Source organism: Rousettus aegyptiacus, unplaced genomic scaffold, assembly GCF_014176215.1.
Source record: "Rousettus aegyptiacus isolate mRouAeg1 unplaced genomic scaffold, mRouAeg1.p scaffold_m13_p_14, whole genome shotgun sequence".
Taxonomy (NCBI): domain Eukaryota; kingdom Metazoa; phylum Chordata; class Mammalia; order Chiroptera; family Pteropodidae; genus Rousettus; species Rousettus aegyptiacus.
In genome coordinates, this window is record NW_023416289.1 from 50664725 (window position 1) to 50692571 (window position 27847).

The following is a 27847-nucleotide window of genomic DNA, read 5'->3' on the forward strand; positions in this document are numbered from 1 at the left end:
AATGAAAGCAAATTGGGCATATCGATTATTTCAACTACTTTAATTACTACTAGTCAATAAAATGTCTTACTGAGAATGAATAAGGCTGTAAGCTGTGCATCATTTGGAAGACAAAGGGATACTTTGCATAAAGAAAAAAAAACTTTTACTCTGCTTTATTACACAGCAACTTTTTCTTTTAGGGACATGGCAGAAAGCTCTTCAATATCATGAATCTTTTCTAAAGGGCAAAAATAATACAATAACCTAAAAGACAGTAAAATCTGTATATTCATGATTATGTCATGTACTGTGTCATCCAGCATCCAATTCTTCTGCAAAGCTAGTAACATAAAAAATATACTCAGGTTAGCCATCAAGGAAATGTAAATCAAAACTACCATGAGATACCCCTTCACATCCCCTCAGATGGCTGTAATCAGACAGATAATAAGTGTTGGCAAAGATGTGGACAAACTGGAACCCTCATATACTGCTGGTGGGAATGTAAATCTGCTTTGGAAAACAGTCTGGCAGTTCATTTAGAAGGTTAAGCGTAGAGTTACCTTAGAACCTAGCAGTTCTGCTCCTAGGCATAGATCTAAGAGAAATGGAAACACATGTCCACATAGAAACTTGTACATAAATGTTCACAGCAGTGTTACTCATAATGGCCAGAAAGTGGAAACAAGCCAAATGTCCATCAACTGCTAAAGGATAAGTAAAATGTGCTATATCCATACAGTGAATATTTGGCAATACAAAGGATTGAAGTTCAGATACATACCATAACATGGATGGACCTTGAAAACATCATGCTACATCAATGGAACCAGACACAAAGGACCACATATTGTATGATTCCATACAACAAGAAATGTCCGGAATAGGAAAAGCCTCAGAGGCAGAAAGTAGACTAGTGGCCGCCTAGGGCTGGGAGGATGGGGAGTGACTGCATTGGGTATGGAGTTTCTTTTGGGGGCAGTGAAAATCTTCCAGAATTAGATTGTAGTGATGGCTGCACGACTCTGAATATGCGAAAACCCACTGAATTGTGTACTTTAAGTAGGTAAATTGTATGGTCTGTGAATGATATCTCAATAAAGCTGCTATTTAAAGAAAGAAAAAATACAGGAAGTGAAGATCACGCCAATAATTGACTTTCTCAGTAATAAACAGAACAGCTTCAGATGAGAGTGGCAGGAGTTTCTTCTTTATACACAGTGCCATGGTGGGGGTTGTGAGTGCACATATGGAAGGATGGCCTAGTGCAGGAGACAGAGATCAACAGATCTCTCTGATGTCTTCTGATACCAGTGGATTGAGACCAAGGAAAGCCACCACAGCCGTCTGGGCTGGAGATACATTTGTAACAGTGGACGAGAATGCCTGTTCTAACTAGTGTCACTGGTTGTTCTATGACACAGTGAAACGAGAATGATGACAGCATTCACTAAAGTTTAAATTACTGAATCACAATCCAGGGCCTTGCTATTTAAAATTGCATTATATTTCTAAGAAATTTGCATGTGTTCTTAGAGGCAGAAAATAAGCTAAAGTAAGTAAGTATTATCTCGAAAACAAGTCATCAGCAAAGAATGTGTTTAACCCTTGAAAATCTGCAGAAATCTTTATGAAGATGACCAATGTAAAATGTCTTCATTTTTTTTAAATCAATTTTTAAAGATAAGTTCAACATATCTACAATAGCATCTAAACATTAAGAGTGAACCCAAAAGGCAAACACAGATTGAATCTTAAATGTGACAACTAGTAAATCTGAAAAAATAAAGACATAAAGAAAACATACCAAAATATCAAGCTTACATGAAGTTGCAACTTCTCGCATATCTCTAAATGGCTGCAGTAAATACTGGAAGAACATGGTTGCCACGGTAACTAATTCCTGGTAAGCTTCATCTTCTTCCTGATAAACTTCCATTAATGCTACCATGGTGTTGGCCTTTTCATGCCCTTGAAGAATCTGGAAGGCGAAATTTAAATATGGCTCAAGAATGGACAGTATTTATAGGATCACAGCAAGCAAACAAAACTGAACAAAAGAGACCTTAATGTTCCAAACTTTAATACAAAGCAGAGTTCAAAATTTGATCTCAACTATGTACAGAGTATTCAGAGAAAAGGACCTGAAAGAATCACCAAATATTAACTGGTTATTTCTGGGTTGGAGACTATAGCTGGTACGTTTCCATCACTTTATGATGATAAAGGTTTTGTAAGGCTATATTCCTTTTCTAAATTTCATGAAGACATTATAGAGTTGTGTCCAAATATGTCATCAGGCAGACTTTCTCAAGTCCCCAGGTTAATACTGCCATCAAGCCCCCCAGCAGAGCAGACTGCAGGCTCTAGTGTCTGCAGAGTGCTGCTTCTGATACACCGTAAAAAATAAACAGCATTTATAACAAACAACTGAGAATAAGTAATGACAAACTCATTTGGTGAGAAATTATCTTATCCCCAGGAGAAGGGACATAAAATTAAGTAATAGTAAAGAAATTTTTTTCAATCAATATGTCCTTAAATTCTTCTATTTCACCCCTCTGCTTAAGGATAAAGTGATCTATGTTCAGCTGTAGTTTTATCTAGATGATGAAGTAGTATTAAAAAAAAAAAGCAAAGTTTCCCTGAAGAAAATTGGAACACATACACACAGACACAGATACACACACACACACACACACACACACACACACACGCACGCACACACACACACAACTGGTACTTTTCATGCTTATTTTTTAAACTAATCAGAACTGAAACCATGCAGCTTCATTTTATATATATTAGTACTATTACCAATTGGTCTAATTACAGAATCAATTGCTTTTCTAAATATGAGGTGAGTAGTAAGAGTACACACATTTACATGGACGTAGTCTGTTTTATTTGCTATAAACTATACTACTGCTATAAGACCCTTGAAGGAACTTTACTTTAGGTAAAGTACTTTAACAATAGTAACATCCATATTAAAGAAAAACCACTTCTTTGAGAGACTATTTAAAAAATAAGTCTGTCTGATACAAAATGATAAAGTTGAAGATCAAAAGTTGACTGGCCTGAAAGTGCCCTGTGATTTCCTCCTATTATAAAGTGAAATCGACCCATGAGAAGTGGGTGTGTATTTAAACATAAAACCCACAGTAAAGGTGACACCACTAACAAACTCCTTTTATAAAATCATTTTAATTTAAAATGCACATTCTGTATTTAGCTTGAAAGAATGTAACTAAAGTTTTGAAATGTGGCTGTATTCTTCTCTTACGCCTCCCATTCCTCAAAAGAATGCACAGAAAAATCATCCAGAGGATGGCCTTTACTGAGAAAGGGCAAGCAAGAGGACAGTCCAGGGTGTAGAATAAAGCACTGAATCTTGGCCTTCCTTACTAATTGTGGATATGCACAACATATTTTCTTCTAAACTCTTCTGTGACTTTGCATTCCCCTCCCCTAAGTTCTGTATGTTTACCACTCAAGTAGTGCATTGTCGGCTCTCTCAAATTACCTCTTTCAAGCTTACAATTGAACTGTTGCCGCTATTCCACATTTACGAATAAAGCTCACTTCCCTGTCGACTTTTCATTTGGCCGGGTCTTTATGACTTAAGAAACCTGTGGAAGAAATCTTAGTCCTCTAAAACATCTTGCCTCCTTTACTGACCTTCCCACACACAGAACCTGGAGCTGTGTTATCTCCTACGTGGATGGGATGCCTCCGTTTTGCTTTCAGTGTTTTCTGGCATTTCCCGACATAGCAGCCTGCTCCGCTAGAATCTGCGCTCTGACTGAACCTAACACGTCTTCCCTCCGCGCCTCCCGCAGCATCCTCCTGCATCCCTGCAGGTGAAGTGCACCTGTGACCCAGCGCCCCCTTCCCCACGTCAGACTGTGAACTTGCTGCTCCACGGCCCGGGAGTCGTGGAAGAGCCCCACTCGCCCTCGACCACCCCCTGCCCGCGAAGGCCCAGGCACACTGGGCTGGGAGAGCGCGGGACCCCGCCGGCGTACCTGGCGCAGCCGCGCGTCGGCCTCCGCCAGCCGCGCGCGCAGAGCGCGCTCCCGGAAGGCGCGCGGGCTCTCGCAGTCGGGCGCGCCGCCGTCGGCCGGAAGTAGCGCGTCACGCACGGCCGCGCCGCCGCAGCCCTCGGCCGCCTGACCCAGGTAGCGCTCCAGCCGCGCGCACAGCTCCTGCAGCGCCGCCTCACCAGGGCCCTCGCGCGCCGGCCACACCAGCGCCCACAGGCCCCAGAGCCCGCCGCCGCCCGCCTCCAGCTCGGGCGGCAGCGGCGGGAAGCAGCGCTCCAGCGGCGGCCACAGCGCCGCCAGCTGCCGGTGCGCGCCGCGGAGGCCGGCAGCCGAGAGCAGGCCGGCCCAGCTGGGCGGGGGCGTGGGCTCGGGCTCCGGCGGGGGCCCCGGCCGGCTCCCCTCGCGCTGCCGCCGCCGCTGCGCCGTGCGGTCGTGACAGGTCACCGCGAACTTGCCCTCCGCATCGTTCCAGGCTACGAGGAAGCGCAGCTGGTGCCGCTCGGGCTCCGCGAAGAGGTCCTCGCGGACCGGCACCCAGCCCTCCAGGCTGTCGGGCTGTTCGTCCTCCATGGCGCCGGTGGTCAGTGGCCAGAGGGCTCTGCTCGCCCGGGCCTGGCCTCGCAGCCCCCGCCACAGGAGCGTCCTCCCCGCGACATTTTTCGCTGGGCCGTCAACGCGTCAGCGCCCCGCGACAGTCCCTCCGGCACTTTTGACTGGTTGCCTGCGGCTGTAATGCCTCCCGGGGCGTCCAGGATTGGCCGGGTAACAGAGGGAGGTGCCGTGACAACCAATGAAAGGGCCAAAAGTGTGACTGGGACCGGGTCCTGGGAGTCCAGCACTGTCGCAACGTCGTGGGGAGCCCGAGATTTCTCACTCTTGACTCACCTTTTCCACCTTTGTAAATACTGGCATGGAAAAGGTACTTGTGACATGAACGAGTTATTATGGACCCTTGAGAACCGGACCCCAGCTGATTCCGTCTTCTGTCGCCAGGGCTCTAACGAATTCATAGTTCTCAGTCTCAAGTTAGGTACAAACGCGCTGGAGAGATCAAACATTAAACGTCGGAGTTTTATGAACCTCTAAGCGCCATTCGCTGTTACGAGCTACAGAATCGTTATCAATTCAACAAGCTTTTATGGAGGGTCTGCTGTGTGCCTGTTTCAGGGTGGGTGTGGAAAAGGGAGCATACAAAAAAAATAACCGTCTTCAAAGCATGTTTAAATAAAACCTATGTACTGTCTCTTCATTTTAGAAATCAGGAAACTTAAGACCCAGAAAAGAAACTTGTCACAAGATACAGAGACACTCCAGCTAAATAAGACCATCGGGCAATTGAAGACCTGTTTAAGGGAATCGGAAAATCAAGTTTGCATGGGAGGATGGAATGTAGGATGAAGCAAGATCCGTTTATGCAGCACAGAACAAGACAGCCCTGATCTGTGCCCAGGTATGTGCCTCCTGCTACCTCCCATCCTGTGAGTGCACTGAGGGCAAGAGAACCATTTAATGAAAGTGACTTATTTTTCCTCAAACTATTTTTCAATATATTACTTTAGCTAGTATGATTTACTTATAATTCTTTATTAGTCTTTTTAAATATTCCTTATAGTATGTCTTTTTAGTGTATATTCTTCCTAGCAGTTTTTCTAATGTATTTGCTTTTTCAAAATGAAACTTTCTAATTATTAAATTTCTATTTTGTGAGTGTGAGAGGGGGATAAGTTTGTATATTGTTAGAAAAAAAAATATGGAGACATGCACAATAAAACTAATTATTGTTGTTACCAGGATGTATGATTGGTGTATACTCACTTTTTTCCCCCCAGTATTTGTTTATTTCTAAGCCAAATACCATGTATTATTTTACAATAAAAAAAGATTTTTAAAAATTAGTAGAAGGTACATATAATTATTATGAGAGTAGACACTATCAAAGACTTAAAAAAATAACTCAAAAGAAATAAATTGTTCTCATTTTATGTGTGTATATATTTTTATCATTCTTAATACTTAAATACACATACACATATATATGATTATACTTTAATTATACTGAACACTCTTTTTCTACATATATATTATGGACATTTTCCACATTAAAAAATTGGCATCTACATCAGTATTTTTAATATCCACCAATACTAAATTGACTATCTGCGATTTATTTAATGAACTCCCCATGATAGACATATATTTATTTCAATTTTCTGCTGATATAGACAAAACTGTGATGAATATTCTTGTACAGACATTTTTGCATAATTTTTTCTTTCAATTCTATTTGCTGTTGATAGTTTGCATCTAAATATTATTTCATTCATGCCCTCCAATAATGATATTTTAAAAATTAGATTTTGATTGAAGCCCAAAAAGCAATAAACATAAAAATCAGGGATTAAATTACCATATGCAGACTTTTAAAGGAAATGGTCCAATACCTGATTCATGCTCTCAGCTAATGGAAGAAAAGAAAAAGGATCAGAGTGAAGAGGTGTTTGGGAGAGAGACTGGTGGAGGAATTTCTCTGTAGAGAGCTGTTGTTAGGCTGGAGGACCCTTCAGAGTGCTTGCTACCTTTCTTGCAGGTGGGCCGGTAGTGGCCTGAGGCATGAGGATCGGCTGCTTTGGTGGCAGAGCCAGGGGAGGTGGCTGCACTGGGACATCCACATCCCAGTTTTCCAGGATCAAGGACGGGGCCTAATACCCAAGATCTGGATGTGAGCCAGGAGGAAGCCAAAGTCACCTAGGTCCTGTCTAAGAGGGCCATTTGCATGGGTGAGAAGACCTCATTTGAGGCTTGGGGGAGGAATGCAAGGGACCCCAGAACAGAGAGGTTCTCAGCCTGGTCATGGGAACTTCAGGGTAAAGGTCTCCATAGTGGGAAACTCCAGAAATGTATACAGGCTCCGAGACAGAGAGACCAAGGGGCAGGGGGCGGGGAGGAATGTGAGCTCTAAGCATCTGCCCAACCCAGAGAACCTGCATCAACTGTGACATCAACTCAAATAGGAGCTATCTTATCACTTCAGCGCTTCCTACCCTGGCCCCCAAACCAGCAGCTCAGGGAGGGGGTGTGAGGAGGAGAGGCTACTTCGTTCCTCCTTTTTCAGGGAAAACCTCCAACTCGAGAGGCCCAAGCTGTGCAGGGGAGATTTTGGTGCCAACTAAACTCCGTGTGGCATTGTGATTAATATAGTAAATCGTACATTTAATTACTGAATGATAACTGTTTTCAGATGCCCCTGAGGACTGTGTTTGACATCAGAGGAAGCAGAAAGTCATTGCTGCTGGACCTTTATCCAGAGTGGAGAATACATCCCACCCTGAGTAAACGTTAAAGGAATGGTGGCAGAAGGAACAAATTAAGTTGTCTGATTACCTGTAGAGTGTGCTTTATCAAAACATTTTGGGAAAACACGCTCAGCCCAGGCAGAAGGTGCCCAGCATAGGCTCTCAGGAATCCTCCTCTGCGTGGCTACGCCTCCCTTCTGCCCTCAGCCCTCCATACATGACCAACCATTTGCGTGGCCTACAGGACCCAGATCCCCACAGTCAGGAGTAACTCAGAGTTCAGCATGTGACCTCTCCTGGTGACACTTGAGCAGAATTAACAGAACAGCCTGGGGCAGGTCTATATTTGGGCTTTCGCTCATGGCAGGCCTGTTGCTATTTGCAGCCGCAGCCAGCTCGTGTTTCCATTGCCTTTACCCGGATGCAAAGCCCTGGTGTACAGCAGGCAGGGGCAGCCTGTGGCTGTGCAGAGGTCACCCAGAGGGAAAGCCTGCTGAACTGGGCACAGTTTTCTAGCAGTTATCCATGGCCTCAGCGTGAAAAGAAGAGCAGGCAAGTTTTTCGGTAGTCATATTCTAATTCAAATTATATTATTGAAACTCACTAACTTAATGCCACACTGTTAATGCAGTATCTTTCCTTTAGGTGGGAAGGGATAGCATCATAAATTGCAAATGTTAAATTACAATAAACTGAATGTTTTCTGTGCCTTCTTGTAGCAAGGATTCACCTTTACTGAATGTGCTGTTAGGTACGGAGTGAAAGCCTCTGATGCAGATAGAGAGGCTGGATTTCTGCAATGTGTCTTGAGGGTATTTTTAGTACAGGGGCCCACTTGCTAGAACAGTTTGGAACCCTGAATGTGCATGCTGACAAATCATAATTCCATGCTTTGATTCAAATACTGAAAAACAGCATTGTCATCATTTTGCATTTGTCATGCATACCCCGTCCTCCCATAGAGTTTTCAGGTTTGGACCGTGCCTGTGAAGCTGATTTGTACTATCTTGCATAATGGTTCAGCTTACACTTTAAAGCAGAATTTTTTAGCTCTGGCTCAGAAATTGCTAGGGCTACCTGGATGTGTTTCTAAAATTATATGTAAAACTATGTGCCTCTATGGACTTGCTTTTGAGGAGAGAGTTCACAGCTTTTAGTGGATGCTTAGAGGCACCCATGACCTGTTAATGGTTAAAAAACATTTTTCAGGGGGACTTTTCTAATTAAAGCACAGGGATACACTTCCTATATTAGACTTGCAAATGTTTCTTTTTTTTTTTTTTAATTTTTAGCTGCAGCCTATGCCATAGAGTAGAAGCTATTTAGCTATTATATTTATTATAGACTGTGATTTATTACTTTATTTCTCCAAGCCTCAGTTTTATAATTTTTTAAATGACAATTTATTATTAATATTTCTCCCCCAATTCTGAATATTTTGTTAAGAAACCGAAAGAATCTGAATGTCCAGTGGGAAAAGTGAGTCTCACCTGTGGGGGTATGTTGCGAAGTTCCTTCTATGACCTGAGCTCCCAGACCAGTTTGTGTTTGTGCTCAAAGGGCAAATGCTGGCGTGGAGGAACATCTCATTAGCATTCGGGCTCCATGTTTTCCAGCTTCTGGTAGAAAGAATTTTTCATGATTTATTGGTCATACAGAATTCTGGTTTTCTCCCTTTTGGTAGTATGTGGAAATGTGTTATTTTTAGTGAGCCACTTCTCAGTGTATAGTTGTGGTTTAGTGGACAACAGGGTCCAGATCCAGCACTTCACCTGCCTGGCTATGTGTTCAGCACCCAGCACAGAGCTTGATACAGAGTAGCCCCAGATCAACCCTTGTTAAGTGAAATCAGGTGGGGCTCAAAGGTGCCCCTGGAGCAGAGACAGCAGCCAGGAGCCCAGGTGGAGTGAAGAACTCGGTTTTGCTATCTTAAAATCAGGAAATGCAATCAGATGTTCTCCAAGGGGCCCTCCATCCTGGAGTTCTGCCTCTCTGCCTAGGCCCCTTGGTAGCTCTTGCTGTGAGCAGAGGTGATCTTACAGCGAGTCTGGGCCTGGGCCTCAGGCTGCTCTGCTTTGGTGCCTTCTCCCATCTCCAGCTGTTTCAAAGGACAGAATGATCCCGCAGTGGCCACAGATGATTCTGCATTGCCGTGACTACTGCGACTTCACTTTCTGGCCCTGGTACTCACCCTCCATGAGTGACCAGGTAGGAGACTTCTAACCTAGCTCAGGTAGGAGAGGTTGAGGTCCAAATAATAATAAAATAACAACAACAATAACAGCTAACATTTACTGAGGACTTACTTTTAGCCATGTACTATGCTAAGCATTTTACATACATTGTTATTTCATCTAAATGCCAACTTTATGAGGTAGAAACTATTGATAAACCTGTTTCATGGACTCTTGGGAGTGAGGCCCAGAGGGACGATCTTCCCAAGGCTACACTGCTGGGAAGTAGCAGAGACAGAGAGCAGGCGCAGGACTGTGAGTCCAGGGACAGTGGCCACGAGGAGGGATGGAGGGACGTTACTTGAAGATTGAGGAGCGTGAACCAGAGTCAGCATTAATCAGGCATTAATTAGATTGAGTGATGTCAAGGAAGAGCTTCTGGTCTCCAGTTTGCGTGCTGAAGGGAGTGGGTATCATGCTGTTTTTATGGATATCAGGAATGCCATGGCCCCCATGGAGGATGTGACAGGCACTTGCCGAGGTGGACGGGCAGGATTTTAAGGAGCAGTGGTGAGATGGGGAAGGCAGGGTGCTCTCGGCAGGAAGAACAGCCTGAGCCAGGGCCTCGATTGGGACCTACGGGAGAGGACACGGGGGGTGGTGGGAAGGAACAGTGGAGGAGGTGAGGCTGTGTGAGGAGGTGGAGTTGGGGCCCAGGGAAGCCGGGACTGGTCAGCAATGGAGTCCTGAGAATGCAGGACGTGCGGACCTACCACTTCAGTCTGAGCAAAGCAACGTGATGAGGGCTGTCTGCTAGGTAGGGACAGCCATGTGGAGAGCCAACGTGGCATTCAGGTGGGATACTGGAGCCACGGATAGGAACAGTATGATTTTGTCCCATGTGAGCAGAGCCTGTGCTTTAGGAGGGGAAGGTAACAGGAGCTCCAGGACAGAGGGAAGTGGTGCCTCTAAGAAGCTATGCGTCAGCCCCGCACAGAGCCATCGCTCATTTCCGTGTCTGGGGCCTCCTTTTCACCAAGAATTGTGTCTCATTCACTGTACCCCAGCATCTGGCTGGCTCAGTCTTGTACTCTTGAATCCACACCTCTTCAGCCCCATGAACAGTCAGTACTGGGACAGTGAATGTGGCGGGGTCCAGCTGGAGTCACAGAAGGACCTCAGGCTTCCCCACATGATCTGTGTGGGTGCAGACTTCTCAAGTTACTCCATGTTGCCCACAGCATGCTGGGTCCAGGACTTCTGAAACTCTGGCACGACCAGGCGGGGCTCAATAGTGCCCCTGGAGCAGAGACAGCAGCCAGGAGCCCAGGTGGAGTGAAGACAGGGGACCTGCTGAGCTCAGGACACCTGCTGCCGCTGTTGGCTAGTTAGAGACCCCTGGAGAGAGGGTGTGACCCTCTCCACCCCCACACCCGGTTCCATTTCCAGATCTAATTGCCCTCCATCTCATTCCCTTCCTCCTTTCTCCACGATGCCATGCCAGAGCCCAAAGCAAGTGTCAATGGTAAGACATTATTTCTATGCAAAGGGGTTATATCTGCAGCTTTATTGAGCTATAATTTATATATAACATTGTGTAAGTTTACGATACAGTGCAACGACTTGATACATGTACATACTGTGAAATAATTACAACAGTGATAATTACCACCTCCACTGCTACACATAATTACCTTTTTTGTTTTAAATTGTGGGGAGAAGACGTGCCCTCCTTCACTTGCAGCCACAGTTCTTCATCCCTAAAACAGGCTATGTTGGTGAGGACAAGCCAGGACTGCCCTAGCCAGGGTCTAAATGGTAGGCAGGGTTCTGAGGACTGACCGAAAAGAAAATGCAGGTGTTCGGATCTTTGTGAGTAACGATGTTGGGGAGGTGCCACTTGCTTTGCGGTGCTGCCTCTGGGAGCGGCCTGTCTTCACCCCTCCCCCACAACCGGTGGATGGACCAGGTCCCCAAAGGCCTGCTGCTGGTCCAGGACACAGCGGACTAGCACCTTGTGGACCGATCCTGCATGGTTATGTCCTCAGGCTCAAGAGACATTGCTGAAGTGATGTTTGCCATTCTCTTCTTCATGGAGAGTTTGGGAGCATCAGAGAATGGGACCGAAGCTCTTCTGAACTCCAAGTGTTATGTGCCGTCTTGGAGTCTCAGGACTAAAGTTTCCTTCTGGGGATCCAGACCCCAGAAACCAGTTGTACACGTGGCACAGAGTCAGGGTAGTAGTGTCTCTGCCCCCTAATGGCTACTGGAAGTCCACTTCTGAGTGGTGCTGATGGAGGAAATGGGAAAATAGTATCCTGTGGGGACCTCACAGTGAAGGGTAGAAAGAGAAGAGCCCCATGGCCTCACCAGGCCCATGTGTTGTTGTCACTTACCCTCTGTCCCCACCATGGTCAGAGAAGGCCAGTCAGTTCTGGTGTTTTTGTCTTGCCATCAGCAAGAGCTGGGGTGAGCCCACTGAGGGGTGTCAAGGAGGGTTTTAGCCACGAAGAGATTGGGAATGGTATTTGGTGCAGAGTCCCAGACAAGAAAGGTGGCTCTCCATGTTAAGCACAGGTCGGGTCTCCGTCACTGGGATCCAGAACCTCCTAATCTTGGGTCAGACCTTCCTAAAGTGGGCCAGATATGGGGCAAGGTCAGTCCTCTGCTACCTCATCACCTCCCTTAGCCTTTCCCTGTGACTCGCAGGACAGATCAGAGGGCGTGGGGGACAGGCAGCAAGGAGAGCCTGGCTGCCTGTCCACAGGAGTGAGCAGGGAGATCTGGACCAATAGGGCAATGTGTATCTCTGACTGGACTTCAGCAGAGGGCTGAATTCTTTCCCCTGAGAGTATGGGGAGAAAAACCTAGCAATCCTTGGTCTCTGCAGAGGGAGCCTGGAGAACAGGGATGAACAGAGGGCCTATAAAAGGAAGGTCTGGGGGCATTGGGACCCAGACAATCAGTTCAGATTGTCACAGACATTGAAGGCCAGGATGCAGAGAGGCTGAAGACAGTGGATTCTTTGGAAGTCTGCCCAGCCAGCCGGGCCTCCAGGCATCTTCGGTGTGGTCTGTGGATGTGACTGCAGCCTTGTCGCTTGGGGGACTGTGAAGCAGACACCAGGGTGGAGAAAGTGAGAGGTGATGAGCTGCATTGGGCAGTGCTGAGCTTGATATGACTGGAGAGGTCCAGGAAGACAGCTGTATCTCTAAACCTCCGCCTCTGCGTGGGGCAGAGGTTAGGGGCAGAGGCAGGGATTTGGAGCCATCAGCAGAGAGGGCGATGTAGAAGCTGTGAGAGTGGACAGGAACACCTGGAGCAGGTGGAAAGTGAAGAGGAAATAGGATGGAAGCCTGGGGAATGCCAGCGTGTGAAGAGCAGCCGGGGTGGGACTCAGCCGAGACCTGAGCAGTCATTGGCTAGCAGATCACAGCTGAGCATGGGGAGAAGGGGAGGGTCAACAGGATTGAATGGCTCAGAACAGTCAAGAGGACCTGGGACTCTGTCCATGGATTTCACAATTAGGCCGTCAGAAAATGTTATATTAAAAACAGCAAAGAAAAATGGGAATAGTGGGAAAACAAATGAATGGCTCTTTTAAAAATAGCTTTGGAGTATTAAAAAGACATTCTGTTAGTGGAGGTCAGTCACAAAGAAAGATAAGCAAAGCTGATAGGGAAAGCCACTGAACCTGACTTCTGTGTATAAGTACAACTTGTGCAGAACAAGTCGGCGAGGCAGACAGCTGGCTGCTGGCTCTGAGCCCATGCGTGGAAGTTAAGGAAAGCTGTTAGGATCATAAAAGTTATGGCTGGCGGGGTGGGAGGGTGGAGTGCTAAGCTACCTTAAAATTTCGTTTTGCTTTTGTTATTTTACTCAAAACCTGTTTCATATGTGTCACGATGGAGTAGTATAATAATATTAGTATCTTTTTTTAAAGGATTAGGTTTACCACAATATTTTTAAAAAGGGGGCCTTCGGAACTGAATTGTGGTAATGATTGCATGAATAACTCAGTATTTACTAAAAATTTTTGAATTGCGCACTTAAAACACAGGTGAATTTTATGATATTTAAATTCTATTTCAATAAGGTTATTTTAAAAAAGATATTAGGGGATAAGAGAAGCAGCTCGCATAATCCTGGTTTTATGTATGAGTACGTGTTGATAAAGTATTTGTACAGGTCGATTACCATGGTACAGCCATACTGGTACATGGAAATTTAGGCCAATATTTGGATGTCAACTGTACCTGTTTGTGACTTGTGCAGTTAAATGGGGCGGGGGGGGGGGTGTGGGGAGAAACTGCTTCTCTAAACAAAAAGGATCTTCCTTTTTGTGTGTGTGGATCAGTGGTCTTCAAAGTTTTTTCTTGTGAATCCCCTAAGAACATTTACATTATCTAAAAATCCTCCAGTAGAGAGCAAAGCTTTCTTTATAGATGATTCAAAATGAAACCACAACTCAGCTGCTCAGATGATTTTTAAAAATTACAAATGAATTGAACCCAATCTAATGATTATCTCTTGCAATCACCTTCTCAAAAATGGCGTTTTCTTCCTCTTTCTGTGTCCTAGGACCCGGAATATCCACTGTTAACTGTCCAGGAAGGATCTTTCTAGTGCAGAGGTGCTGCCAGGGCTTCCGGAGCGAAAATGGAGGAGGAAGCTGAGGAGGCGCCGGAGCTGGACAGGCCAACTGCCCCCAGGGACTTCCACTTTTATCATGTGGATCTGTACGACTCTGAAGACAGGCTGCAGATCTTTCCGGAAGAAAGCAGTAGGATGAGAAGAGAAGTCGTCCAAGCTGAAATGACTGGTGAACCAAGAGGCCTAGCAAAAAGGAAGCCTCAAAGAAACCTCGAAGAGGAAGTGGATGAACTTGTCCATTTATACGGTCTTGAAGATGACCACGAATTAGGGGATGAGTTTGTTGATGAAAACATGCCAAGAATAGAGGTTTCAGAATATCCTCCTTACATGACGACGGAGAGAGAACCAGCCAGCGAGCAGAGGGGCTGGAGACTTAGCGGAGAGGCAGCTGAGGCTGAGGACCTGAGCTTCAGAGTGTGGGGCTCAGCGGGCAAGTGCCAGGACCTGCGGGAAGCCTACAGATACACGCATGGCCGAGCCAGCGAGGAGTATGAGTGCTACGTCATCCCAGAGGAGGAAGATGAGGAAGAAGCTGCTGACGTTTTCTGTGTCACTTGCAAAACTCCAATAAGAGCGCTGGAGAAGGTTCTTGATGAACACAGAGAACATGAAGTGACCCCACTCAATAAAGCACTGGAAAGCGCCAAGGTAAATGGGTCTCCTTGGTCCTCCTTTCTCTTGCTCTTACATCTACATCTCAAGTGTGTAGGCAGAGAGCAAACCTCAAGTGTCTTCTACAAAAAAGAGAAAAGATATGGCATTAACGTCTTCTTGTGATCCTCTATTTGACAGGATGAAATTCACAGAAACATGTACAAGTTGGAAAAGCAAATTATCGAGATGGAAAATTTTGCAAGTCACTTAGAGGAGGTTTTTATCACTGTGGAGGTAAGAGCCCAAGCCGAGCCTGTCAGACCACTTGCTTCCGTCAGCGGCTGGGGCAGCAGCTGCGTCCAGTGTGAGGTAGAGAATCTGTTGTCTTAGAGCGTGTGGCGTCACTGCCGCCCTTCTCCACTCAACCTCAGCACCCTGGGCATATACCTCACGGAACCAGTTACCCGCCAGCTTGCCCTACAGAACCATAGGCTCTCAGGAGGGAGACCGTGTCTTTGCGTTGTTACATCCCCAGTCCTACTACAAAGCGGGACTCTCATGAGCCACTGTAGCACAGCTTTGTAAGACCCCCATCTTGTCATTGATGAGTATTCTTTTGCTTAGCTGTTAATCTTATTTCTCGTAAGATTAACACGTTTCCGTTCCTATCCCCAAACACATCACAGTCCCCTGGGTGTGCCCAGTAGGCATGCCATACTACCACGGGGCTTGCTGCCACCCAGGTGAGGTGGACCAGGGGACTTCCCTCTCCCCTCCCTTCATGTGGATGTTCTACTTCCAGTAATGCAGCCTTGGACTGAAACAGCAGGAGCACCTTTCATGAATTAACAGCCCAGGCCTCTTTCCATGAAGCTAGACCTCCTTCACCCCAAATCTTAAAAGGGGAGGAGAGCTGTTGCACTGAGCCCTAGAGAAGGGACAAGCCCTTCCTTCTCCAAGCCCAGAGAGGCAGTAAGAGGGATAAGTGCCCAACAGCCAAGACAAAGCTCCCTACACTCTGAGCTGCCAGCTCACTCTCAGATCAGAGTACCTTCACCTCAGTAAGGACTCCGAACTTTCGCTTTTACACTCTGCTGTTTTTTCCCCTCTTCTGCCATTCTGAGCAAGCCTTACACGTAGTAGATATTCAGGAAACACCCCCCGAGTGATTGATCAGAGCCTCTTCGGAAACGACCCTGTCATCTGATGGGGATGACGTGAGACAGAACCCACAGAGCTTTCTTGTGCTTCCAGTCTGAGTAATGGGCATCAGGAGTTGATATGCTCTAATCAGTGTTTCTCATCCATTGTGCTCCGGGACTAAGTACTGTCACTGCCCTCTCTCTGCCTTCCTGTCTTTTCTCATCTATTAGGCAGCACCATCTGGCACAACCCTATTCCCCTCCCCATTCATCTTTCTCTTAGTCGCTATGAGTACTTGTGTGGTCCTGGTATTTGTGTGATCCAGACATCGGGGTGGGAGGGGGTCATGAGATGTTGAGAGCTCAGGAGGGAAAGACAGGTGGTGGGAATTCCCCTAGCAAACATTTCTGTTTTAAGGTCCAAGATTCCAGTGGTAGACTGACTCATCACTGATCATCTCCTTGGTGGGTTGTCGTGGTGATGGGAGGTGGTCAAAACAGATATGCGGTAGATAGTGGGAGTAGAGAATGGCAAAATGATGCCAGGAGAAAAAGCAGTGTTTTTGTTAAGATTATCCCTGGGTTCCACCTGGAGACTTCTATCCCTAGCCCCCACTGCATCCACCTCAGCATCCTGGCAGAAGACGATAAGATGACGGGTACTAAAACATCTCTGGGTGAATATATTTTTATGCCCCAAATGACTCTGTAGTCGACATAACACATGCACTGAAATGACTGAGGTCCACTGTCTTGCAGGAGAATTTTGGAAGGCAAGAACAAAACTTCGAGTCCCATTACAATGAGATCTTGGAAACACTTGCTCAAAAATATGAAGAAAAAATACAAGCTCTAGGGGAGAAAAAGAAAGAGAAACTAGAAGCCTTATATGGACAACTGGTCAGCTGTGGAGAAAATCTGGACACCTGTAAAGAACTGATGGAAACAGTAGAGGAGATATGTCATCAAGAGAAGGTCGACTTCATAAAGGTCAGTAAGGAAGTAAAATGAAGTAACTAAAATGACAGTTATGGCTGGAGTACATTAGGTTGTGTCCTCTCTGCCTGGAGGTGTTGGAGTCAACTTCCATGGTCAGCATCTGTTTGATTCCACTGGGTGTTTACAACAGTGGGACTGTCACCCATGAGTGACTAGGCAGCTCATACACAGCTGACCCCTTCCCTCCACCGTTGCTCAGGCAACTGCAAAGTCTCTTCCTCTGTTTTCCTAGAGATCCGTCCCCTCTTCCTGGAGCTGAGCGGGAACAATGCTTCTGGCCACCTCAGATGGCCTCTTGGAGCTCTGGGGAGAAGCATGTCCAGGCCAAAAAGTCATCCCAGTTTCCCAGTTACAAGAGCAGCGATTACAAATCTCACTTCATAAACTTAGAAATGCAAAAAATCCATGTCTTATATCCTCGAAATCCAGTTAATTCCGATGTCAAGCCCCCGTGCACCTGGGCTGTGGGAATTTCAGCCTCAGTCAGAGCTCAGTCCTTCTTCTTCACCAGGCACCTAGGACCTTGGGGCAGTTGTGACATCCAGGATGTGGGAGAGGGGCCTTCAGCCTCCAGAGCTGCCTGGTTGCCAGATACGGCTTCTACACTGAACAAGCCCACCATGGTCCCTCAAAGCCCAAGAGCACCTCCTGCCAGCCACACTTGGGGTGCAGGACCCATGATGGAACTTGGGAAGCTGGTCGTCACTGTAGCATCCAGTGCTCAGACCTTTCGAACCAGGGTCCCTCATCCCATGATCCCACTGTATCTCGAGACAATCCCGAAGGTGGAGACAGTATACGTGTGAGGGTGTCTCACTGTCATTTACGAGGGTGAGAAACGGAGGCAAGCAGCACGTCCAGCAGTACAGCAGCCGCGTGGAGGAAGGGCGTCTCCCTCGGCCTTTGTTACGCAGCTTTCACATGGACGGGCCCAGGGACCATTTGTAAGGAGCAAAGTGCTTGTGTTGTGTTGGTGGGAAAAAGCAGCAGTCATGGAGGGGCCGGTCCAGGCTTCGTAAGAATGGCTTTGTTAGAGTGTGGGATGGGGCTGATTTTTTTCCTCCTAATTTCTAAGTTTTTAAATAGTTTATATTATTATATAGTTTGGAAAATAATTTTATTTCCAAAATCCATTTCATATTTTCTCCTTTTCTGTGTTTCAGGATGCTGTGGCTATGGCTGATAGGTAATACTTTTGTCCTGACGTGTATTTACTTCTGTTCCTTTCACCTCTGGCTGTCCAAAGACACTCCGTTCTGCTTGGTTGTGTGCTCCCAGCTTCAGCTTTTGTGTCTGCCCCCAGAGTTAGCAGAACAGTGGTGTGGGCTCATGAGTATCCTCTGGTCCTGCAGCTCAGAATCAGGGCTGGAAGAGGGTATGCCAGCGAGGCCACAGCAGGTCTCCTCCACAAGCCCCTCGTTTCACCAGGAGGAGCCAAGACCCAGAGAGAGTCCCAGTGTCCTCCACCTGTGCCAGCACTGAGACTGCTCTGCAGAAAGCACGCATGTCAGAGTCAGACAGGAGCTCAGGTCCTGCTACACCCATGACCGTGGGCATCCAACCATCCAACCTGCTTTCCTTACTGCAAACAGGGTTTGCTTTGTGGGAAGTGACAAACGTCTGTAGAGCAACACGGACGCTGAAGGGTTGGGAACATGGGTGTTGGCAGAAGACAGACCTGGTTTCACGGTCAGTGAAACAACAGCGTGTGAACGGAGGGGCGTCCAGAGCCGCAATTTCACGTGGGGCCCTCTCCTCCGAGAGGTCCAGGGGCTTCTTCCTGAGGCCTCTGTTCCCTTCTGCCTTCTTCATCTGGTATCAGACTTCTGGACTGGAGCATAAAGCTTTCTTTCCCGCCCTCACTTTTGTGCCCAGTCTGGTCATTTCAAATTGAGAATCCTGAGGCCCAGAGAGGTGGCCCACAGCTGCTAAGTGACAAGAGTCAAAAGTACGACGCACAGCTCTCTGAGGTCTCTCAAAACTGACCACTACCTAAGCCCTGTGACTTCCAGAAGCAGGCGTGAGAGGACCCGAGCCCTAGTCCACGGCTAGCAGGATGAGGGCGGTTGGCCTGTGGTGAGGAAGCCACAGAGAGTGTACATCCCGGGCCTGGGGCAGCAGGGGCGTGGGAGCTTCCAGGTCAGCACCTGAGGGGTCCTTCAGAGGGTGTGGATCTGGAGCTTGGCAGAACCTGTCCCCCCAGTCCCATTCTCTGGCATGACCCCAACTCTTCCCCTCGAATGCACAGACCATTTCCACCCATCTGTGTAGGTGACCTCCTGGGTCAGTCACCGAAGCAGACAGCAGAAGGCTCCCAGCAGCCTGTTAAAGAGAGAAAGTTTCAGCAGAGCGCCCTATGGGTGCACCGTGGGACCAGTGGCCCTGTAAAAGGTGCCTCGCCCCACTCCGCGCCTCCGCTGAAGCCTGCTCATTGGTGTTTGTTTTTCTTCCTTTTCCTAGACCCAGAAGAGGGTGCCCCCTCCATTCTTATGAGCGGGTTGTTTTTTTTTTTAATACCAACAGACTCAGAAAATTCCTGGAGACAAAAACAGACGTGGAAATCTCCACACAGCCTGCCTTAGAAGACCAGACCCTGGACTTCGCCGACGTGGAGCAGCTGCTGGGCGCCATCAACACCATCCCACGTACGCAGCGCCTCAAGTTAGAAACACTGGTGGCTAGAAAAACCAGAAAGATTTGGAAACTAGTGTTTGTCCCTCTTACTTCATGTCTTTGTCCTTATGGCTTCTAAGGGTGAGGCCAGAGGCTGACCTTCCAGGGGTCAGTGTCCACTGTCACTCTCCAGCAGCCTCAAAATAGTTTTTATTTGGAGAGCTTCGTGAACACCTGCTCTCCTAATCGATGCCAGATGAGGAGCCTGCATTTTATTTTCTTAGCCAGCCCAGGGTTAGGAGATGAGCTTTGGAATCCTGTGCAGTCGGTGGGAATCCCAGCTTTGCCCCTTCGCAGCTGTGTGACCTCACCGCTCTGAGCCTTGGTTTCCACATCTGTAAAATGAACATTAGAATACCTCATGGGACAGGATGAGAATTAAAGGAGGAGCTGTATGTATATGTCACAAGGTGTCAGGTAGCTCCCCAAAATACTGTGAATCCTTATTTCTGAGATTAGTACTAGAATTCAGCTTTTTTTTTTTTTTTTGACAGCTCACCTCTCCTCCTCACCAATACCCAACATTGTGAGCAATATGGTACATATCCTTTTAGGTTTTTCCTTTACGTAGATTTGTGAAAGATCAACGTAGTTTTAATGGCTCCATACTTTAATTGGTATATTTAATCGCCAACTGTTATATGCTGGATGTTTCTAAGTTTTTTCCCACCATAAGTTATTCCAGAATGAATCTCGGGGGCCATTCTTAGACTCACTGGGGCAGCAGTACCGGGGTCCTGACTGTCACACCCCTTTGACGGCACGGGAGGGGTGGAGGACCACAGCTAGTGCAGGACTTGGAAGCCATGCCCTGCCTAAGTACCTGTCACCAGCCCCTCCTCCCCAAGCTCACGTGTGTTTGTCAAAGCGGGAATGGGCTCTGGCCACCCATCCTTGTCCATTTGCTAAGCCCATGAGTGCATTGTGGGACCAGTGGTTCTGTGAAAGGGGCCACTGCCACCCGCACCTCTGCTGAAGTCTCCGTGTTGGTTTTTCTCCCTTTTTCTTTCCCAGCTCCTTCTGCCCCAGTGATCAACCCGCAGGCCCCCAACTCAGCCACGGGTTCCTCAGTCCGAGTGTGCTGGAGCCTGTACTCCGATGACACCGTGGAGAGCTATGAGCTGTCCTGCAGGCCAGTGCGGGACAGTTCGCCTGGGAAGAACCAAGCAGGTGAGCATCCGCCGGGAGCACAGTCATGCTCTGAAGTGGCAGAGGCCCTTGGAGGCCTGGGTGCTGCCTTCCTGCCAGATGAGAAGGGGGCATGGGATGAATCTGCTTGCCATTTGGAACGCCCTGGAGGATGGGGTGCTGACAGGTGAGCATGGCAGAAAGGCAGAAGGCAAGGAGCCTGACTGAGGATGAGGGGCACAAGGCCAGGCTGAGGTGTCTGGACTGTATCTGCACCATCAGGTCAACACTGTCCTTGAGATGACCACACTGTGCAGGGAGAGTGGGGTCACTCCTCCTCAAGGAGACCGAGCTAGAATGGCGGGTTCCTCACAGGCCCTGGCACGTGAGGGCAGGTGGGTTCTCAAAGCGACACCACGCTGGGAGAGACTGGCAGGTCAGCGTGCAGCCCCCCATGAGGAGTGAGGGCAGCTGCTGGTCTGATCCAGGGTGAGTCAGGCCCTGGGAGTGTCCCCACTGTGGGTGCCTCTTGGCCTTGCCTCTTCCCAGGGAGGTAGAGCTGACTGGTCTGCTGGGAGGACCTGGGTAACTGCCTCCTTTACAACCCATAGAATAGATAAGCCATTCTGCTGAGAGGAGCCCCATCTGAGCATCTGAAGGACTCAGGGCCTGCCCCGTGTGGGGTGCTGGGGAGAGGTTGCTGGGAAAGGACTCAGAGTTCTATCTTATGGACAAAGAAGCTAAGCGAGACCCAGAGACATGTGAGCTATCCGTGGGGACACTGTGATTTATGGCAGAAAGAGGATGAGAATCAAGCCTGCAGGCTCCTTGCCAAGAGCTCTGCTCATTGTGCCAGGTCACACAGGTGGAGAGCTCTGCGTGCCAAAGGTGAGGATGGTTGTATCTGCCCAGAGACCAGGAAGAGTGGGAAATTCTTGAGAAAAGTAAGAGTAAGTTTAAGCGATGATGAGCGAGGGCAAGAGTGGTCTAAGCACTAAAAAGGTAATAGAGGGGAAAAAGAGGTTGGGGACCAAGTCAGAACTAGTTAATCACAGTTTAGGCCATGAATCAGCCTCGTTGGCCGCCTCCGCAGACAGACAGGAAAAAGTGTGGTGTTGGGGCTGTGCATGGCAAACTAAGATCTTTTGAACGGGCCACTTTGTTATAAAGGAACTCATATCAGAGGGTGAATTAATGAGTTTTCACTGCCTTTAAGAGTCTGGAGAGGCTTGGAGGTGCACCAGTTAGCTTTCATACATAACACCCCTACACATGCCAATATACCATTTTGGCTTCAAATGACAAACATTTATTATTTCTCATAATTCTATGAGTTGGCTAGACAGCCCCTCTAGGCCAGCATGGGAAGGGCTAGATGGTCAATGATGGCCTTGCTTATGTATCTGGGGCCTCACCCGTGATGGCTGGGATGAGTTGGGTGGCCAGGGCCTCTGTCCGTGTGGTCTCATCCTGCAGGAGGCTAAAGCGGAAGTGTTCCCTGTGCATCCACTTCCCAAGCCTCTGTTCGAGTCATGTTTGCTACTGTCCCATTGGCCAAAGGAAGTTACATGGCTAAACCCAGCTTTAAGGGATGGTGAGAAAGACTGACTCTCAGCAGAGTTCGTGGCAGAGGGCGTGCATGGAGGGCCAGGGGACATGGATGGCCAGCTTTGTGATCTACAACGGGGATTCAGTACAATGAATTTGCAACCACTTGACCTATTTTGGGGTTGAATTCTTGTCTTTTTTTTTTTTTTTCCAGAGTTTACAATGACTGTCAAAGAAACATACTGCTTAGTAACAAACCTTGTGCCAAATACCCAGTATGAATTTTGGGTCACAGCTCAGAACAGGGCTGGTCTCAGCCCTGCCAGTGAACGTGCAGTGTACATGACAGGTAACGGGGCGACTTGTTTCTCTAGCAAGACCTTCATTCCAGAGGACACAGGAGTCACAGCTTTTTCGATGTGGCAGGGCTCTTGGTTTTATTCAGATGGACAGGAATAGCTGTATATTTTTCTTTCATTTAATACACTTAATCTACATGCCTAGTTTGGCATACATCTTCTCATAGTTGCTCTCAAAATGTTGAAAGTACTGCTCTTGATCACAGAGCCATTTGACCCTGCAACCGTCCTCCGGTCTCAGAACACCTCGAAGGGATCCCCTGGTGTCTTGGGATCTGGCTACAGACGCGGTGGCTTATAAACCACAGGCGCTGATTTCTCAGTTCTGGAGGCTGGGAAGTCCAGGGCGCCAGCGGTTCACTGTCTGGCGAAAGCCCTTCCTGGCCCACAGGCAGCTGTCTTTTCGCTGTGTCCTCACATGCAGGAGAGGGGCAAAGGAGCTCTCTGGGGTCTCTTTATAATAAACGTCCTGTGCCCTCACTACCCAGTCACCTTCCAGAGACTGCAGATGCCGTCACACTGGGGACTAGGTTTCATTGTATGAACTGGGGCAGGGGGAGGGGGACGCACACATTCAGTCTGTGGCACTGCGTTTGCTTTTTATTGTACGAATGTCTTTTTCAGAGAGAGAGTAGCTATAACGTTTTTGTCCGTGCCCTGGACAGAACAGCTGGGTAGGGACGGAACGGTTGTTCACCTCTCCCTTTCCCCTGCGTTTAGCACCTTCTCCCCCCATTATAAAGAACAAAGAGATAAGGAGCTGCGAGGAGGCCGCGCTGATTTGCTGGGAGTCTGGGAACCTGAATCCTGTGGACTCATACACGGTGGAGCTGACCCAGGCAGACACACCAGAAGCCTCAGGCGTCACCGAGTGAGTCACGGGGGCATTTGCTGGGCATGAGAGGCTTCGCACCTGACACGGTGACACAGCTCAGGAATATATGGAGTCTAGAGAGGAGGTCAAACTCTGTGACACACTTGAACCTGAATCTTAAGTTGCTTAGTTTTCATGAGAAGTCATGGGAATGCTGTTACTGAAGGCGAATGATGAGCTAACGATAAGTGAATAATGGTTAAACCTCAGGTTTGCTTTTTAGCTCAACTAAGGTTTACCATCCATTCATTCCACTAGTATTGAGGGCTCTGGTCTCTGGTGAGTGAGACAAATCCCCTGCTCTTAAGGAGCTGACAGTCGAGTGGGGAAAACAGATAAAGAAAACAAACACATGCATGAAACACAGTGTTGTGAAGGAAAGAGAAACGAAACAGTGGTGGAGGTGGGGAGCTACCTGCGTGGAGTGGGTGTTTAAGCCGAGAGCTGAGCAGGGCGGTTCAGGCCTGAGGACAGTGCACACAGCAACGGCCGCAGGAGAGGTGCGTGTGCTGTGCGGGGGGAGCTGAAAGGCCCATCGTGCCAGGTTGAAGGGGGAATAGCACAAGGCAAAAACAAGCGATTTGAGTTCAAGGTACAAAGGACACTGTCCGTGTAGGAGGCTGCCCATTGGCTCACGCTCACCCCTGGGTGGAGAGCTGCAGGGGTTCACAGGCAGAGCCCAGTGCTTGGCCGGCATGACCATGGCTCTACGTCCTTGCCCAGGTCTGTTGTGGGCATCCCCACCTGCGAGGCCTTGGTGCAGCTGCAGCCCCGGCGGAGCTACACAATCTACGTGCGTGCCCTCGGCGTTGGGGGGCCCAGTGCAAGGAGCGAGCCCGCCACAGTCCACACCACAGGTCTGTGCCTGCGCCACACACTCCCTGGGACCCACAGTGGTCATGTTGGGGCAGGCCCTGTGCTGTCACGACTTCATTAGGAAGTAAATTAATGTCCATGGAAAGGACTACATGGCAAGTCTGGGTGGGAAGGGACACAGCGCTGATCAAAGCCCTGCAGCCCCATTTTACGGGTGGGGAGGCCGAAGGTCCAAGTCACACAGCAATTTTTGCCTGAGCAAGCATTAGAACTCAAGATTTTTCTCCAGGTGGCCCAGAGGCTGTCATGGTAGACCTGGGTGGCCCAGATGCCTCGTATCTCACAGGCTAAACACAACCCTTGGGTCAGCATTTGTGTGAAATCCCAGAAAGAGTCATTGGCCGTGGCTCATCCCCTATTCTGGCCATCGAGCCAAACACTGCCCCACCCACTGCCAGCTTAGACCTGCTGCCTGCCTCCTCCCAGGCCCCGTCTGGCCCTCATGGGTGCCCACGTGCCCAGGTCCAGCTCCTCCTCCCTTCTCACTTGCCATCATAATGTCATCAGATTGTCACATCTCATGTCCAAGTCTTGAGTCAGTAGGGACGTGATTAGAGACATTCTGTACATCTGCTGTCCCAGCACTGCTGTGGCTCTGGGTTCTGGGCTTTGCCAAGGTGCACTGAAGCCAAGCAGCCCCTCCCAACCCTCCCAGAGCAAGTCCGGTTCAGGCCAGCTGGGTGAAATGTGGGTAGGAAGCAGGAGCAGGGAGCCTGGGCCCAGGGCTCGAGGCATGATGTCCCCTGACCAGGATCTTTCACTGAGGGACAGTGTAATTTTGTCCTGTCTCTAATGCCGGTGGAGAGGTCTGTGATTAGTCCTCACTTATAATCCTTCCATTTAGATAGGAAAACAAGTTAAGATGCCACCTAAGGTGGGAGGTGTTGGCTGTGATCAAGTGCAGCATTTTGTATTGTGCTAGGGCCCTCCTGTGGCTGGCTGGCACTTCTAATTTCCTGTGCTGACTTGGTGTTTTGAAACATCAAATTCTGGCTGTTTCAGTGAAAGAGAACAAGGCGAAAGGTACTGCCAGCTCTTGAATATACAGCTGTCTCTGCATTAGTTTGTTCAAATAATTTTTTAAGACTGCATTTGCAAAAATCTCAAGTGAACTCGAATCAGCAAAAATGTTATATATTCCAAAGTCGTCCTTGTTTGGGACTAGAGAGCAGGCAGTAAGGGCCACACGGTGTCAGCTGCAGGGTGGGAATCTGTCTGCTTCTTGCCAGTCAGCTTAGATGGCAAATAAAATTTCCAGCAGCATCAAATTGTGACGATATTGTGAACAGCTTGATGGTGATGCTTGACCTATGGTGTGAGACGATGAGAAGTAGCAGAATGGGAACTTAAGAATTTGGCTGAGAGACAGTAATGGAGAATGAGTTACTATGTTCCTAAATAACGGATAATTTTTACTAAATAAGTTTTTATTAAATTTTTCTGTGCCCTTTTTGCTGAGCTTTGTTTTGACCATGATTTGGAGATTGGCTATAATCTCTTCTCCTCCACTGCCCTACTTGAAAATTGAATGTTGAATTTTGCTGACCCTTGTCATATTGATTGCGGAGTGGTCCCTCAGTCCCTAGTCCCTGTAGGTCAGAATGCTGACCACGTGCAGACTTTCACAGCCCCCGGGTAAGAGCACAGCCTCTGGAAGCAGAGGGCCTCAGGATTCAAATTTGAGTTCTGGCATCTTCCAGCTGACTTCTTAACCACCTTTGCCTCAGTTTTCATATCTACAAGTGGAAATAATTCCTGTTTCTAAGGGTAACTGTGAGGATTGAACGAGATACAACATGCAAAGTGTTTAGCTCAGTATTTAGCAGTCACCGCCAAGTCCATGTCCACTGCCACCCCCATTAGCGTGAGGGTCAGCACTATGTGAGGTCCAAGCTGACCTGTGTTAATCAGTAAGCCAAAGGTGGGATTGCAGTGCTCCCTGCATCCGCATGGCGGCGGTGCTGAGAAAGGGGTGACTGGCCGTGGCTCTCCATGGGTTTGCTCCCCTGCAGGCAGCTATTTCCGCCTGAACCGGCACACGTGCCATCCCTGGCTGACCATTTCTGAGGATGGGCTGACAGCTGTACGAAGTGAGAGGAAAACCCCAGCAAGGGAGCCGCCCCCCAGCAACACCTGCTTCTCCAGGTAGGTGCCGTCTACCACTCGCTAGAGCATTTTATGAACCTCCCTAATACATACTGTGGTTTGGGTAAAATTGAATTATGACTGATGCAGCCTTGAAGAGGGTAAGAAGTCCCAGAAATGAGTGAAGGGAAAGGGACATGGTAGGGAGGAGAGGCTGGTATTGCCAGAAGGGACATGTGGCCTCTTGCGGTCCAGCCCCAGGCTGCCAGAGCTGGAGGTGTCAGACCACAAAGCCATGGCATGAGGGTCACACTGTCACACCATGGGAGGAAGAAACAAGGACCCTGCTCTCCGAATGCTTAGCCTGGCGCTTTCTCTCACATGTGAAACCTTATTTAAAAACTCCTGATGAAGAACCAGCGGTGGAGAGCCCACAGGAAGCTGCTGGCGGAAGTGGCGATTGGCTAGGCATGGCTGGAGGGAGCGGCGGTCCATCAGAGATGGCTCTCTGGATCTGGAGCTGTCTCCAGAGCTTGTACTTAGTGTTGAAATGATTTGTTTATATCTTACTTATTTTCAAAGACTGAAGGAAGACTCACAACAAGGAGCAGATACACACCACTAAATTAGAAAAATCAAAGCATGGAAGAAAATGAAAGACACAGATAGATGAACTTCCAAGGGTTAATTCTGCTTCCACGATTACACATTAAACATGGCTCTCAGCTTCCTAGTAGTCAGACCGAAGAGCGGTCTTGGTGGGCTGATTTTAGGGCCAGGAGGCTTCTGAGAGAAGGGGCTCTCGCATGGGGGCCAGAGGGGCCACTGACAGAAAACTGTGTGCAGCTTCCCTGCCTGGGTCCTAGACTGTCTCTGCAGCTGGCTCTTCCTCTGACACTGGCTCTTTGCTGGCTTTTTGACTGCATACGTGTTAAGCACCTATGTATGTCAGTGTCAGTGTGAAACAGAACTGCATAAGGTACACTGGAAAACAGCATTCTTTGCCGCCTCTGCCCATTCACTGCAGGGTTGGGGGGGCGTGGGAAGTAAGGAGCAACAAAGGTCAAACCAGTGTTAGGAAACAAAATTCAGCAAGTTCTTCCTGGCTTTATTCACCGATTCATGAACTAGGCAGCGTCCCATCTGGCAAGGAAAACGCAGCTCCAGGGAGCTGGGCACGAGAAAGGCCGTGCCCTGGACTGCTGCGTTCTGTGAGGGTCCAGTCCCTTTCTTTATGAACCGGTGAACTACACCTTTGCTTTTGTTACGAAAAAGCCCCATCATTTTAAAAAGCAACGAGAGCCTTTTCTGTCGGTTTGCCCCCTCCTGTCCCGTTACTGGCAGGTGATCTACCTTCCGCAGCAGCAGGCGGGCTGACAGAGCTCGGGGGTGCACTGCCTTCCAGGGGAGCTGTTCCC

At 48.2% G+C, this 27847-nt stretch overlaps 2 protein-coding genes across 9 annotated transcripts in view; one reads left to right on the forward strand and one right to left on the reverse strand.

Moving 5' to 3' along the window:
- WHAMM (WASP homolog associated with actin, golgi membranes and microtubules) overlaps window positions 1-4627 on the reverse strand; it is a 16914-nt gene extending 12287 nt beyond the window's left edge. The window contains exons 1-2 of the mRNA XM_016135375.2: window positions 4011-4627; window positions 1790-1963 (exon numbers count right to left, since the gene is read on the reverse strand). Coding sequence (XP_015990861.2) covers window positions 1790-1963; window positions 4011-4598 — 762 coding nt within the window. The 5' untranslated portion in view covers window positions 4599-4627. The remainder of the gene's footprint in view (window positions 1-1789; window positions 1964-4010) is intronic.
- The window catches only part of FSD2 (fibronectin type III and SPRY domain containing 2), a 27948-nt gene continuing 4206 nt past the window's right edge, over window positions 4106-27847 (forward strand). The window contains exons 1-14 of one of the 8 annotated variants that reach the window (XM_036231885.1): window positions 4106-4163; window positions 5284-5478; window positions 6616-6805; window positions 7267-9529; window positions 14077-14799; window positions 14944-15039; window positions 16647-16877; window positions 18050-18072; window positions 19410-19531; window positions 20574-20729; window positions 22450-22584; window positions 23315-23465; window positions 24192-24325; window positions 26357-26489. In XM_036231885.1, coding sequence (XP_036087778.1) covers window positions 14155-14799; window positions 14944-15039; window positions 16647-16877; window positions 18050-18072; window positions 19410-19531; window positions 20574-20729; window positions 22450-22584; window positions 23315-23465; window positions 24192-24325; window positions 26357-26489 — 1826 coding nt within the window. In that variant the 5' untranslated portion in view covers window positions 4106-4163; window positions 5284-5478; window positions 6616-6805; window positions 7267-9529; window positions 14077-14154. Of the gene's footprint in view, window positions 4164-4667; window positions 5197-5283; window positions 5479-6615; window positions 6806-7266; window positions 9530-14076; window positions 14800-14943; window positions 15040-16646; window positions 16878-18049; window positions 18073-19409; window positions 19532-20573; window positions 20730-22449; window positions 22585-23314; window positions 23466-24191; window positions 24326-26356; window positions 26490-27847 lie in introns of those variants that run through there. The other 7 variants (XM_036231884.1, XM_036231880.1, XM_036231883.1 and 4 more) reach the window with 7 other exon arrangements.